The 13,098-nt window shown below is 52.2% G+C and overlaps 4 protein-coding genes and 1 pseudogene across 4 annotated transcripts; 3 read left to right on the top strand and 2 right to left on the bottom strand.

Moving 5' to 3' along the window:
* Window positions 1-204: 204 nt before the first annotated feature.
* On the top strand, window positions 205-923 carry SAPIO_CDS8375 (uncharacterized protein; the record flags this gene model as incomplete). The annotated part of the gene is made up of 2 exons (XM_016790023.1): window positions 205-311; window positions 398-923. The coding sequence occupies 2 exons, from the start codon at window positions 205-207 to the stop codon at window positions 921-923; spliced, it is 633 nt and encodes a 210-aa protein (XP_016640286.1).
* A 365-nt stretch (window positions 924-1,288) lies between these two features.
* On the bottom strand, window positions 1,289-3,413 carry SAPIO_CDS8374 (uncharacterized protein; the record flags this gene model as incomplete). The annotated part of the gene is made up of 2 exons (XM_016790022.1): window positions 1,289-2,914; window positions 3,018-3,413. 2 exons carry the CDS (start codon window positions 3,411-3,413, stop codon window positions 1,289-1,291), a joined length of 2,022 nt encoding a protein of 673 aa, XP_016640285.1.
* Window positions 3,414-4,199: 786 nt separating this feature from the next.
* SAPIO_CDS8373 (Uncharacterized protein) lies at window positions 4,200-6,496 on the top strand (the record flags this gene model as incomplete). Its single annotated transcript, XM_016790021.1, has 5 exons — window positions 4,200-4,839; window positions 4,907-4,975; window positions 5,038-5,223; window positions 5,277-5,651; window positions 5,721-6,496. 5 exons carry the CDS (start codon window positions 4,200-4,202, stop codon window positions 6,494-6,496), a joined length of 2,046 nt encoding a protein of 681 aa, XP_016640284.1.
* A 385-nt stretch (window positions 6,497-6,881) lies between these two features.
* Window positions 6,882-10,847, bottom strand: SAPIO_CDS8372 (uncharacterized protein; the record flags this gene model as incomplete). Its single annotated transcript, XM_016790020.1, has 8 exons — window positions 6,882-7,007; window positions 7,077-7,138; window positions 7,246-7,425; window positions 7,536-7,645; window positions 7,814-7,905; window positions 8,484-10,400; window positions 10,479-10,658; window positions 10,755-10,847. 8 exons carry the CDS (start codon window positions 10,845-10,847, stop codon window positions 6,882-6,884), a joined length of 2,760 nt encoding a protein of 919 aa, XP_016640283.1.
* Window positions 10,848-12,454: 1,607 nt separating this feature from the next.
* SAPIO_CDS8371 lies at window positions 12,455-12,883 on the top strand (annotated as a pseudogene; the record flags this gene model as incomplete).
* Between the last annotated feature and the right edge of the window lie 215 nt (window positions 12,884-13,098).

Below are 13,098 nucleotides of genomic sequence, written 5' to 3'. Positions count from 1 at the left end.
CTCATTCTCAGTCTCACTCTTCAATTCACTCTTCAACCAGCTGCATCTCAACTGTCCAAGATTCCCAACACAGCATCGAATCAGTCTTTATCCAGTCGCTTTACCACTCTTACGCAGACTTTTCACTCGCCTCAAAATCTCGAAAGAGAGTCTCATTTCCGAAACAATCGTCCTCATTCAACGGTCCTAAAGACAACCGCCGCCATGGGTGAAGACGAGAAGGATGCCCTCGACGCCCTCGAGTCCGAGGCCAAGGAGTGGGAGAAGGACGCTGAAATCGAGCGAATCCTAAACGCATTCAGGCTAGACGCGTATGCATCCCTCCTCCCTTCCAATCGCCGTCTATATTCACCTTTCCCAAGCGCTCTCTCTCATTCAAAGCTAACAACCAAAACAGCTACGCAGTCCTCGACCTAAACCCAGGCGTTCCCGAATCCGACATAAAAGTAACCTACCGCAAAAAATCCCTCCTAATCCACCCCGACAAAACCCGCAACCCCCGCGCGCCCGACGCCTTCGACCGCCTCCGCAAAGCCCAAACGGAGCTCATGGACGAGAAGCACCGCGCCCGCCTCGACGAGTCCATCGCCGACGCGCGCATGCTCCTGATCCGCGAGAACAAGTGGACGGTGGACAGCGAAGAGCTCAAGACGCCCGAGTTCGCCAAGATGTGGCGGGCTAAAGCGCGCGAGGTGCTCATCGAGGATGAGCACAGGCGGAGGAGGCTCATGAAGGCCATGATGCAGGAGGAGGGCAGGGAGCAGAAGAGGCAGGAGGAGGAGGTGGAGGAGAGGAAGAGGAAGAGGCAGCATGAGCAGGATTGGGAGGCGACGAGGGATCAGAGGATTGATAGCTGGAGACAGTTTCAGAAGGGGAAGTCGGGTGGGGAGAAGAAGAAGAAGAAGATGAAGCCGATTGGGTAGATAATTGGAGTTTTCGGTCTGTTGGGATTGGAGGGCGGCGGGTTGTGGTGTAAATTTACTGACGGATTGGTACGGAATGGACATGACGAGTCTCTTGTCAAGCAAGGTACGAACTTTATGCTATAATACGGATTTACATATTAAGATTCCTTTTGCGAGTATGGTGCAAGGTCGTCTAGTTCCAAATGCGTGTCTTTTGTTCTATCCACATAGCATCGTTGCTCCTATTCAAAGTGCAATCCGTAACTTTTGTTTTCAGACCCAGCTCCTCACCCTATGCCCATGCAACAACATCCAGTAAAACAAAATTCATGTCGGCCCGTATCTTCCATATTTTCCATATCCTCTATCCCCTGGCAGAAGGATCAGGACGGTCGATGCTTCTTCTTATATTGTACGAAGCGCTCGAGGTTCATGACGACCTCTTCAGCCCTATCCCGCAACTCCTTCAATCTCGGCTCGTTCTTATGGATACCCTTTAGCATCTTCCTCGTCTTCGGGAGAGCTTCCTCCAGGTGTTTTAGGAAGTTATCCTTCCAAAAGACTTCGTCACAAGCTAACTCCTCATCGCCATAGATATCAAAGACCTGATTAAGCGCCTCGACCACCTCCGCAGGCGCAGTCTCGGGAAGGAAAGAGATGGTGGTGAGGAGAAACGTGCCAATATCGCGATTAAGAGGTAGAGGCGCAGGATCGCGGGCGAGCTGGCCGAGCGCGCCGATGCACTTGACGCCCAGGCTCTGGAACGGGTCCTGGGTATCAGTGGGAGCAGGCTGTCCGTTCTCAACCGTGCTGGCCATCTTCTTCGTCGCTTGATACAGCGAGATGAATTTCTGGTGTTGACCCTCTCCTATGGCCAGTTTGCCACCCAAGGCTTTGGCGACCGCCCAGGCTAAGCTCGTAACTTCGGTAGCGAGGTCGAGGTCGTTCGTGTCGGAGTCGAGGGTTTCGTTGACGACTCGGTCCCAGATTTCCTTGGCGTGGGGAGCCCAGACCTTGAACAGACCCTCGCTCTGGCCCTCAGCGAACTCCACACAGGCGAGAGACCAGGAGAGGTTGTTGAGGACGGATACTGCGTGGACTTGGATCTCGGGGGAGGGATGGGACTGCGAGGAGGGGCTTGCGAGCCTGAGGACTTGGGGGAAGGCCTTGTCGAGGAAGCTAACCAGGGTAGGAAGGTCGTCGATACCAGAGTCCTCTTCGTCCGCACCGGTCACCAGGTCCATATCTTCCGCCATCTCGTCATCGTCCATCTCGCTGTCGGACTCATCTATATCTGAGGGCATATCATCATCGTCGTCCATGACGTCATCTCCCATCTCCTCGTCTTCCTGTGCACCACGATGACCGCGGGGTTTGCCCCTGCCCCTGCCCCTACCCTTACCCTTACTCGGGCCAGCCAACTTTCCGCCTGTCAGAGTATCTTGCACCCCACTCGCAATGGAAGCCAGTATCTCCAACGCCAACGAAGCAATTTCGTCAGGCGCAACCCATTCTCCGGTTCGGTTAGCAGCATTCCCCGGCTTATAGTCCTGTATCGTTCGCGCCAGTCGTCGGATAAGAATCTCATCTGTCGCTCCGCCCTTGCCGGGGCTGTTGTCGTTCCATTCCAGCGCGGCAAAGACGTTGTGCAGCACACCACAGACCAGCACAGAGGTCGAGCCATCAAGGTTTTTGAGCCTCGTAAGCAGGTCGAACGCTGGCGAGGAGGCAAGCGCTTCGGCTAGTGGCGGGTTGTCTTCGGTGAGGGTCATGGCGCAGGAGAGGCATTCGTCTAGGGTGTCGGCGTCGATGATTTCCCTCGCCAAGAGGCTCAGGACGAAATTTGTGATGTTTTTGTTGTTGGTAATGGCCTCGAGAATGTCATCTTGAGCTTCGCCGAGGGCGCCTAGAAGGGAGCAGATGGAGGTCGCAATCTTCCATACTATGGCTTGCTGGGCTTTGGTTGTCCGCTCGAAGGGAACCTCGGTGGATTCGAGAGTTTCGGATAGCTACAGAACCGGGATTCGAGTTAGTGAGCCGGCGCATAGCAGTCAATTGGAAAAGGAAGAAACGGGGCAAAGCGGGTATTTGCAGGGAAAAGAAGTAACTGACAGTTCCAACGGCAAATTCAATAGCAGGCAAAATCTCCTGCCTATACAAGTGAATACAGAAGCCAGAATCCTCCTTCTCGGCAACACTCTTAATGATGTCCCAGCCGGTGGCCCTCACTTCAGGGTTCGAGTCCGCCAGCGATTCCTTCAGAAGCAAGCGCAACAGCTGCTCGCGAAGTAAGAGTCTCCTGCACTTGTCGTCGCCAAGGAGGCCAAAGATGGCATTCGCGGCAGTGGCCCTAGCTCGCGGGTCTGAGTTTCGGAGCTCTGCGAGGACAGGAAGGATCTTTTGTTCGCGGAGGGCCGCGAGCTCGGGGTCGGAGGGTGGTTTCGAGGGCGCGGCAAGGGGGTCGGCGTTGTCGCGCACGCGGACTCTGTTCCTCCTGGCTTTGCCCATTGTGAGGGATCTCGTGCGGTTGGGGGGTCAACTCTGGTATTGAGAATGGAAGAGACGAGCGAAGGAGAGGTAGTGTTATTCGAATTCGAATTCGAACTGGGAATAGATTTTGGGTATGAAGGGAACTCGAATTTAATTTTTACAACGGACCCGACCTAGGACTGGAATGTTGTGAGAAAGCCAAAAGTCTGGCGTGTAAATGGGTCGGTCGCAAGTGGTCCTGTTGCCCTCGTTGCCATGGGACATTTTTTTTTTTTTTTTTTTTTTTTTTTTTTTTTTTGGCGGGGTCCTTCATCCTTCCTGGTTAAAGCTGATGCCCCGCGTCTTAGTGGCACTGACCAGTGAAAAACGTCGCTCTTGCCGTTGCATTGTGCTCCGTTAAGCCCCACCTGGTTTTTAGCTTGAGGTACCAAAAGTATGAAACGGGTACCAAAATCCGTCCTCACGAGTGTTCTCTGTATACAATTAGACTAACTGAACGTCATGACAGCTTGTGACGATTGATCTTAGCACCAAGCTCGAATTGATCACCAACAATTGATCTCGAGCTGTCCGCATAGTCCCACCCCAGCTTCAACTAGCGAGGACTCGACCTCGGGCATCCCAATGTCCCGCAAATTTCTTTGCTTTTTCCGTGATTGAGTTGAGCGACTCAGACATTCGCTCCAGGCCTCAAATGAAGCTGACTAAATGACCGCGACGGAACACCCCAACCCCGATTTTCGACATATTCCCATCCCTCTTCCACCTTCGACCCGACCTTTGCACTTCCTCTCCCTCATCAAGATGGCGCCTCAATGGCGTCGGTGGTTCTTCGCCCCCACAGACGAGGAAATGGGGAAGAAGGACGACGACAGGAAGCCAAGCTCGAGAAGCACGTGGGTACCCACCTCAAGACTCACCCCTCGACGATCAGTGGCGCGTCGCCTCGTTCCTTTGCTCGCCATTATCGCGATATTCTATCTTTGCATGGACTGGATTCGACCCCAACCTTCGGTCCCGAAAGAGTACAACCCGATATTTCCCAAGTACGACGGCTCTAGTGCGTCCTCCGGGAATCGGCCGTGGGCGAACCTCTACCCTCCCGCCCGGTCTCCTCCTAAATCGCCGCCGAATCAAGAGAAGGGCAGGTCGCGATCCGGCCAACCCCCTGCGCGAAAATTTAACGGTGATTTCACACTTGTACCCCTTGCGCGGAGCCTCAGAGAGATATCCATTACTGGCGGAAATCACAAGTACAATAGGAATGTACTCTTCGTCTCGTCCAGTGCGAAGAGCGCTGCTGCACTGCTGCCATTAGCGTGCGAGATGGCGAGGGAGAGACGGAGTTATGTGCACTATGCGATCATGAATAGAAGTGAAAAGCCTTTGAGGGAGCTTCTGCGTTTGAATGGTGTTGACGAGTCGTGTGGGATCCTCTTTCATGGTACGATGGTGCTTGCTTCTCATCTCCGCCAGTAGATTTGCCGGAACTAATGTGTGAGCGCATTTAGATGCCCGGCCTGATCGCGCTGCCGAATCCGCTGATTTACGAGTGAAAATGGCATCTGAGAGGGCGTTTTGTAAGTTTGCTGTTTGTTGTTGTCCGCCGCGCTTGACTACTCTGTTACTCATGCGATTGTAGTCTACCTCGAAACCTATATTCACCCCCAAGCTGTTATTGTGGACGGTACTGATACCGAGGAGGCTACTTTCTTGGAAGCTCTACATGCGTATTTCGAGAAGAGCGAGCAGTCCATCATCGAACTTCACCACAACGGAGCTCAGCGGTTAGGATGGCTTGCGAAGCTCGATAGCGCATCCCTCTCAGGTGTGTCTAATCGCGTAAATAGGCACTATTCTTGCTAACAGCATCCTTCGTAGCTTGGAGCAAGGTGAATTTCGAAATCGTCATTCACGCGCCTATGAAGGGGTCCGGGAGCTTAATCCGTCTCTTGAAATCCTTGTCTGATGCTGATCTCACGCCCTTCCCCACACCTCGTCTCACTCTCGAACTCCCCCACGAGATCGAGGAGGCAACATCTGCCTTCCTCGAGGGCTTCTTGTGGCCAACCAGAAGAGGAAGCGCCACCTCGACTCCCCAGATGCTCTCCCTCCGTCGCCGCTTGCCCCTTCACAGGATGGATGAGCAAAAGAGCGTTGAGAGGTTCCTGGAATCGACGTGGCCCAAAGCCCCTGAGTTTTCGCATGTTCTTGTCCTCTCCACGCAGGCCGAGTTATCACGTCACTTTGCCCATTGTGCGTTATTCCTCGTTCCACGAAACCTGACTTGGGGCGCATGAGCTCATCGCTAACCTCTTTTCACAGACCTGAAATATGCCCTTCTCGAGTACCGATACTCAGCTGCCGCCCGCCGGCAAAGGTGGGACGAAAGACTTGTCGGAATAAGCCTCGACTTCCCTTCGACTTACCTGAACGCATCAGACCCATTTGCTCTACCCAACCTCGCCTCTGATTCCAAGCTCTCATCCCAAGATGAAACCCCTTTCCTATGGCAAGCGCCCAGCAGCAATGCCATGCTCATCCTCGGCGACAAATGGGCCGAACTCCACAACTTCGTCGCCTACTCCCAAGAAGCCCTCCAAACGTCACCAAAACCCTCCCCGCTCCTAAGCGAAAAGCTAGTCAGCAAAGCCTTCCCCGCGTGGGTAGAACGCCTTCTCCAACTCTCCCGCCTCCGCGGCTACTTTACGCTCTACCCCAGCGCCGAAACGGCATCCGCCCTCGCCGTCATCCACGAGGACCTCGCGCAGCTCCCCGAGGAGTACTCGGCCGACAAGGACGCGGCGGGGCTCGACGCGCAGAAAACCCAAGCTCAACGGCGCAAAGAACCGGCGCTGGTAGTATCTCACTCTGCTCTCGATGCGCTGCGTACGTTGCCTGATGGCGGCGTGTTACCACCGTTCGGTGAGCTGCCGCTTTTGGGATGGGAGGGGGAGAGGCGGTCGCTGGAGGAGTTGGATGATGAGGCGAAGGGGTATGCGAGCGATTTTAGACGGGATGTTGGGAGGTGTACGGGTAAGGATGTTGAGAGGGTTAGGGCTGATACTTCGGCGAAGGATTTGTTCTGTTGGGTGAAGTGAGTGGGGTATGAAAGGTTGTGTTATTTCCTTTGCGTTGGACTGTCGAGTGTAATATTTAAATCTGTAATATGGGGATAGCAGTGTTTTTGTTTTTTTTTGTTTCTTAAACCTGTCGGGATCAGGGAAAGGTTCCCTTATTTTAAGGCGTCATATGGTGTTGAATTAGGGGTTGCGGAATTTAATTTTTAAGCCGTAATATCAATGATCATGATAGTTCATACTCATGCCCACTGCCTAGTCTCACCTATGCCCAATTAACAACATTGAAGTCCCATCCATTACCATGAAAAATTCCAAGAGAAAAATACACCGCATCCCTCGCAAGGGAGAAGCCGCAGCTTGATACGCCGCAAAATGCAACAGAAAGGAGAAACCAGGCTTAAGTTCACAGCGTTGGCTGCACCCACGAGAGAAGCTGCCGATACGAAGAAGCATGGCCGCCGGAGACCTTGGTGACGACAAGCAGTACGACACAGGTGCCCACGATGCATACAGAGACAATACCCAGAACCTGGGCGATCACCAATAACCGTTAGATCGCCCGTCCAGAAATGACAAAGGGGAGGAACAGGAGGCTTACGATTTGCGTTTTCCAGCCGGTTTGGACGAGGGCTGCTCTGCGGCTATATTTGTTCACGGTAGCTGCTCATCGGTTAGCTCCCATGAATATTCCCCCGGAAGGGCCGAGGTGGGCTTCGATTGATCTAGGACTGAAATATGAAAGATCGAAAAACGTTAAAAGAACTCACTGATGTAGTTCCCCAGACCCAGGCTCAAACAGCAAAGCGAAAGAAACCAGAACACGATACCCAGTGGTTTCGCCATCCGCAGCTCAATAGTGCTCGGTTGAGTCTTCAGGTGGAACGAGAGCACGATGGCATTGGACACAATGGCCATGTAGACCGATAGCCGGAGGTATGATAGGAAGGCTAGCAAACCAAGGTTTTGGGTTAGGACGTCTCGGCCGAAATGTCTCGGCTTTCCTCTAAATCATGGGAAAGCGGGTTCAAGGGAGAGAGGCTGGAAGGCGACAACTCACTTCGCTCATTCGCACAATGATCCCGCGCATCGCTGCTCTCGTTCTGGAAGAGAAGCGGTCCAAGGAATGGAGAAGCCCAAAACGTCGCAGTGCCGCTATACCCTCGTTCCCTGCTCATCAATTAGCTTTCTGTTCGCCAATTGGCATTGAAAAATCCCCACCCCCTTCCAACATCATGATCCCTTCTCGAGGATGAGAACAAAGCGAAACCTTCGCTCTCAACAAGCCCGGAATTCTCAACTGGAAAGACAGAAGAATGAAAATTGTACTCTACATACCCCAAAGCAGGTACGTCAACCGGCTTCCGTAGATCTTCCCACCGGATCGGCGCACAGCACCCGGTCGCGTCCTCAGCGTCGTACAAGTCGTGCTCCGTCGCGGATGTAGAAGCTGTTGTCATCGACGCCATTTTGCTTTTTTTTTTTTTTTTTTTCTCTATTCCCTCTCGGGAATCTGCGATCTGGAATGGTCTCTCCTTTATGCCGCAAAGATAGAGAGAGTGTGTGTATATGAGGGGGAATTTTCAACTTGTCCTGCGCAGTTGAGCCTTGATGGGAAGGAAAATGGGAAGAAAGCAAATCGGCGTCGCTTCGCTCGCTTAATCTGATCAATTGATGTTCGCGGCTTCAAAGGTGGGGCAATGGCACGAGACGGATGAGAGATCAGAAACAGTGCATTTTAATGCATCGAACTGTGCGGTGGAACACGCCTCCGCCAAATCTTGCAAAGATGATGTCCAGGCCTACAGTGTGTGAATTATTCCCGGAGCTGAATCTACGAGTATTGATGATGATCTCTGGGCAGTGGCGCAAATGGCGCAATCCACCAATTGATGCAATGATTCTTCCCTCTCCTCCAAACACCAACCCCCCAACCAAGCACATGCAAGGTTGGTATAGCTTCATCGCTTCAAAGCCATGCCCTGGCTCTCTAGCATCGTTCAAATACCCGATACAATCCCTTAAGATCCGCAACCTCCATAACTCCAGAATTCATCAACCCCTTCGTAGCCACCAGCCTTGCCTTAAACGCCGGAAACAAAATATGCTCCACCGCCCATCGGACATTCCTCCTCCGCTCTTTAATCCCCTCGTCGACATCCTCTTCCTTTGCTGACTCGTCATCCCCGGGAAGCTGCGGAAGCTGTTCAGGCACGTAAAACGTCGCCAGCTCGCGCAGAAACGACTCGAAGCACGGCTTCTCCTCCAGCCAGTTCACGGCGGGGCCGAGCCGCAGTAGGAAACGCGGCAGCTTGACGAGCGGCGGCGTGTACCCCTTCAAAAGAAGAGGTATGGATATGAGCTCGCCGGCCGGCGACACCTCGAGGGAGAAATACTCGGAGAGCATTTCCCGTCTTTCGACGAGCTGTTCCGTGGCCTTTCCAACGAGGGCATCGACGTCGAAGTCGTTTTGTCCCGTGGGGTCCGTTTTCTTCTCTGTTTCGGCCGCCATTCTCAATGTTGTCCGAAGATCTAGCGGTGGCGTGAAACGAATGGTTCCAAAGTTGCCAAAATCCGTAAGGCCGAGCTGGTAAAAGTATTCGTAGCAGGCGTGGCCGTAGTCGATAAGGTAGAGCTTGATCCCGCCTTGAATCGCAGCTAATCTCCGCCTCTCGTCCACGATGCCAATGAAACTGTGGTTGGAGAATATGTCTGTGAGCTCGTGATGCATCTCATCTCGGACTTCGGCCCTGAGCTCCTTGACACTCGTGAGTCGACAGGTAACAGGCTGTCTATCCACTGTCTCGTAGCTGATATCTTCTGGGAAGGAGGCGGTAAGAGTGTCCTTAGCATCTCGTCCCGCCTGGTTATCCCCTGTCCTGTCGGTAGCCACGGCCGATGCAGACGGAAACATCGTTGTGATTTTCCGAACGCTTGTATCAGTGCGTACAAGCTCGTTCGAGTTTCTTCGTCTCTTACTCCCACTTAGCCCTGGTGTTTGGCGCGTAGGAGTTGCATCGCCACCATCGGGCTGGGGTGAGATGGTCGTCACCTTCACTCCCGGGAGCAACGTCTGTGTCATAAAAGTCCGGCTCTTATCAACCGCTGCTAGCTTAGAGCTAATATCCTCGCAAATAGTTCGCACGATCTCATCTTCGTGCTCAAACTTGACATGTCGTTTCGTTGGGTGGACATTGACATCAACGCTATGGGGATTTATCTCGAGGCTCAGATAAACAAAAGGGTGGCCGTTCTTGGGGAGAAAGTTCCTATACATCTCCTCAAGAGACTTTTTGATATCGCCCGACTCGACGCAGCGGTGGTTGACGAAAAGGAGTAGCGTCATTTTCTTGTGGCTGTAATTAGCATTGGTAGCATAGCCGGTTGCCTTGAATCCCCAGCGCGGGTCTGCGCTCGTAAACTCGATAAGTTCGTTCGCCACATCAGATCCGTGAATCTGGCGGATACGGTCCACGGTAGTGGCATTCCCCGACACCGACAGGCCGACGGAGGCGTCGCCAGCCTTCTTGCACGAAAAGGCCACTTTGTCGCAGTGGATGGCGTATCTTCCCACCATATCCATGATCTTTGCAAATTCTTCGCCCGGGGAGCGGAAGGCCTTTCGGCGGATGGGAATGTTGAAGAACAGGTCCTCGACTTTGATCTGGGTGCCTTGCCTCCCGGCGGTGGATTTTGGTTCGGCAGGCATGCCCGGCTTTTGCGGCACCATCTTGCCTTCTAAATACTTCGCTTGCCAAGCGACAGGAGAATCTTTTGTCTTCGTCGTTACTGATAAGTGGGCGATTTGGCTGATACTTGCTAATGCCTCGCCCCGAAATCCGTACGTCGTAATCTCCCTCAGGTCTTCGAAAGCGGAGAGCTTGCTCGTAGTATGCCTTTCACAGAGAATGGCTAAATCGTCTTTCTGGAAGAGGCGTCTTGTTAGTGGCCGGCTCACCTACCAAGGTGAAATATACTCAGCTACGAGCCAAAGTGCACATACCTCAATACCGCTGCCATTATCCGTGATCTGAAGCAATTTCAAACCGCCGTCTTTTACAAGGATCTCGAGACTCGTCGCGCCTGCGTCGACAGAGTTTTCCATTAGCTCTTTCAAAGCATTGACGGGAGCGATGATGATCTCGCCCGCCGCGATTTTGTTGACGACAGACTCTGCGAGAGCCTAGATGATGCGATGTTAGCGGCTAGAAGAGAAGAGAGAGCGAGGGGATAAGAGAAAGCCAAAAAAAAAAAAAAAAAAAAAAAAAAAAAAAAATACCTTGATGCGGCGAGGGGGTCGCTGTCCATCACCAGAGTCCTCTGCTTTCCTTTTTGCCCCCGAGAGGGAGTCGTCTATTTGCATCGAAGTCATCACTGCGTGAGGGAGACCACGTCGATAGCAATAGCGAAAGCTACTAGGCCTTACGGGGGAGATGCTCTACCCCTGCCACAGGAGGCTCACGTCCCAAACAAGCAATCCTCTACGAAGTGGGACTGTTGAAGTCGAAATCGTCTGGATAATGAGGATCTTTTGCTTCTCAGTAGATTTATGCTTCTAACATGTGTGATTCCCTCTGATGGGATGGATGGTGAGGCTGAAAACAATATTGTGAGGTACTGGTTGCCTCGAGCTCTTCATCGACTTTCCAGGCTTTCAGTCGCCGCAACTCATATCTCGCGGACGCGCAAGGCAAGATAACGCGAGGTCACGTGATATTCCCCACACCAGAGCCGGACCCGAGGCTGGCTGTTGGAAAAAAAAAAAAAAAAAAAAAAAAAAAAAAAAGGCGAACCATCCAGAGTAAGACGGAATAATATTGGGGAAGGACTGGACTGGACATGGTTCGTCCATCGCCCATCGGATCAGATGGGATTGTAAACTATGAAGTACTGGAAAAAGGGTCACGTTCTAACAAAGCCCTGGTGCATATGAAGGTGGCTTGGCGAAGGAGAAGAGAAGGTCCCCACACTTGACCAATGACGATTCACACGAGTTTCGCTAGAGTTTTAAAGCTCGGGAACCCAGCTCCATCCAAACGACATTGATATTTGATAGGAGATGAATGCCCTTTAGTAGTGTTAATTGGAAGAAGATTATTTGAGCTTCGAAAACCCGTCGCTTCGTAGTGTTTCTATAATTTGATAATTGGACATCGGAGAAAAGTTCAGATCGGAAATCGACATTCCTTTAAACAACAGGTTCGATTTACGTTTTGTGAGCGACAATTTTTTGGATCCTTTTTTTGCTTCGGGACGGTGGGGGGTAGGGAAGGTTCCCCCTCCTTGCGGTGCACCCCCCTTGCCCCTCGGCGTACTCGGCTTCCTTTCTGAGCCTTGAGCTCTTTTTTTGTTTCGCAGGTTGCGCACTTCATCCGTACCTGTACCTCATAGTTCCATGGGATTTCCCTTAGAGCTCCTGCGGTCTGCAAGTAGTCCCAAAGTAGTGTGTACATTAAGCCTTTCGGCTCTCGAGGCTCACGGGAATCCCAGTCGTACGGAGTGATCCATGGAGATTGATCGAAATGCAAGCCCGACAGTCTCCATGGAGAGTTGCCTTCACTCTAAAGAGCGCTCGACTCTAGAATATAAATTCCCGCCTTGGACCCTCAACTTCCTATTATACGTTATCCAAATTACTCCATCCTTGCATTGCCTTCCAAGAAAAAGAAATACCACATTGCATCCCTTTATCAACTTCTCATTTCCAAAAGGGATGGCCCTCGCGTCTTACACCACCGCAAATGAGACGGTGGAAATCGTCGACGAGTCTTGCTCTATGGTTGGCGAACCCGCAACATCAACAAGGTAAGGACACGGGCAATACATAAAACTAACCCCGTCTGACACCAGACTATTCAAAAGAATAAGGTCTAACCTCTCTCAAAAATTTAAACTAGGGCTCCATCTCCCGCCCTTTCATCTCCAACCCAAACCCACCGGGTTTCTAGCATCTCGAATGTATCCGCCAGCTTCACGACCATGGACACCGAACACCTCACCCAAACCCAGTCAGGAACAGCCGCCGGTGATGAAATAGTCGATCACAGCAGCTTGCTTGGCTCTGTACTCTTTCTTCAGCCCAGCAGTCCCCAAGGCCACATTGAATCTGGGGACCCAAGTGCTGCCATCGCCACAATCCTACCCCTTCCCGAATTGGACGACAGCTCTTATGTCTTGAGGGACTTGGCAATCGAGCCCCCACGTTTGGCAAGCCCCGCCGCTGTGGTTGGCGGCTCCACATTTCCCGCCATGTCCCCGGACAACCTAAATTTGGAGCTTGAGCTCCTGCTCCACGACTTCCACACCAATCCGGCTGAGTCAACTGACAATCACGTCTCGATGTCGGGAGCTCCTCCCTCGCAGAATGGTCACGGAGACCCCACAACTATCATCAAGAGAGGTAAATAAAATTTACCGAACCGATGCACCCAGGTTTAAGGCCCTAGGCTCACGGATGATTGATGTTGCGCGTTTGAGTTTGAATGTTTGTTTTCAAGAAAAACAAAACGGGAAAAAAAAGGGGAGAAAAAAAGAAAAAGAATAAAAAAGGAAGGATTTCTGTTTTCCTGGCCCCCAATTTCGATTCGAAGTTGCTTGTTTCCTTTTCGAGAAACATCCCTTTG

Source organism: Scedosporium apiospermum, assembly GCF_000732125.1.
Source record: "Scedosporium apiospermum strain IHEM 14462 chromosome Unknown SEQ_SAPIO_0121, whole genome shotgun sequence".
Taxonomy (NCBI): domain Eukaryota; kingdom Fungi; phylum Ascomycota; class Sordariomycetes; order Microascales; family Microascaceae; genus Scedosporium; species Scedosporium apiospermum.
The sequence above is the reverse complement of the archived record's forward strand: the minus strand, read 5'-3'. Positions and strand labels throughout refer to the sequence as shown.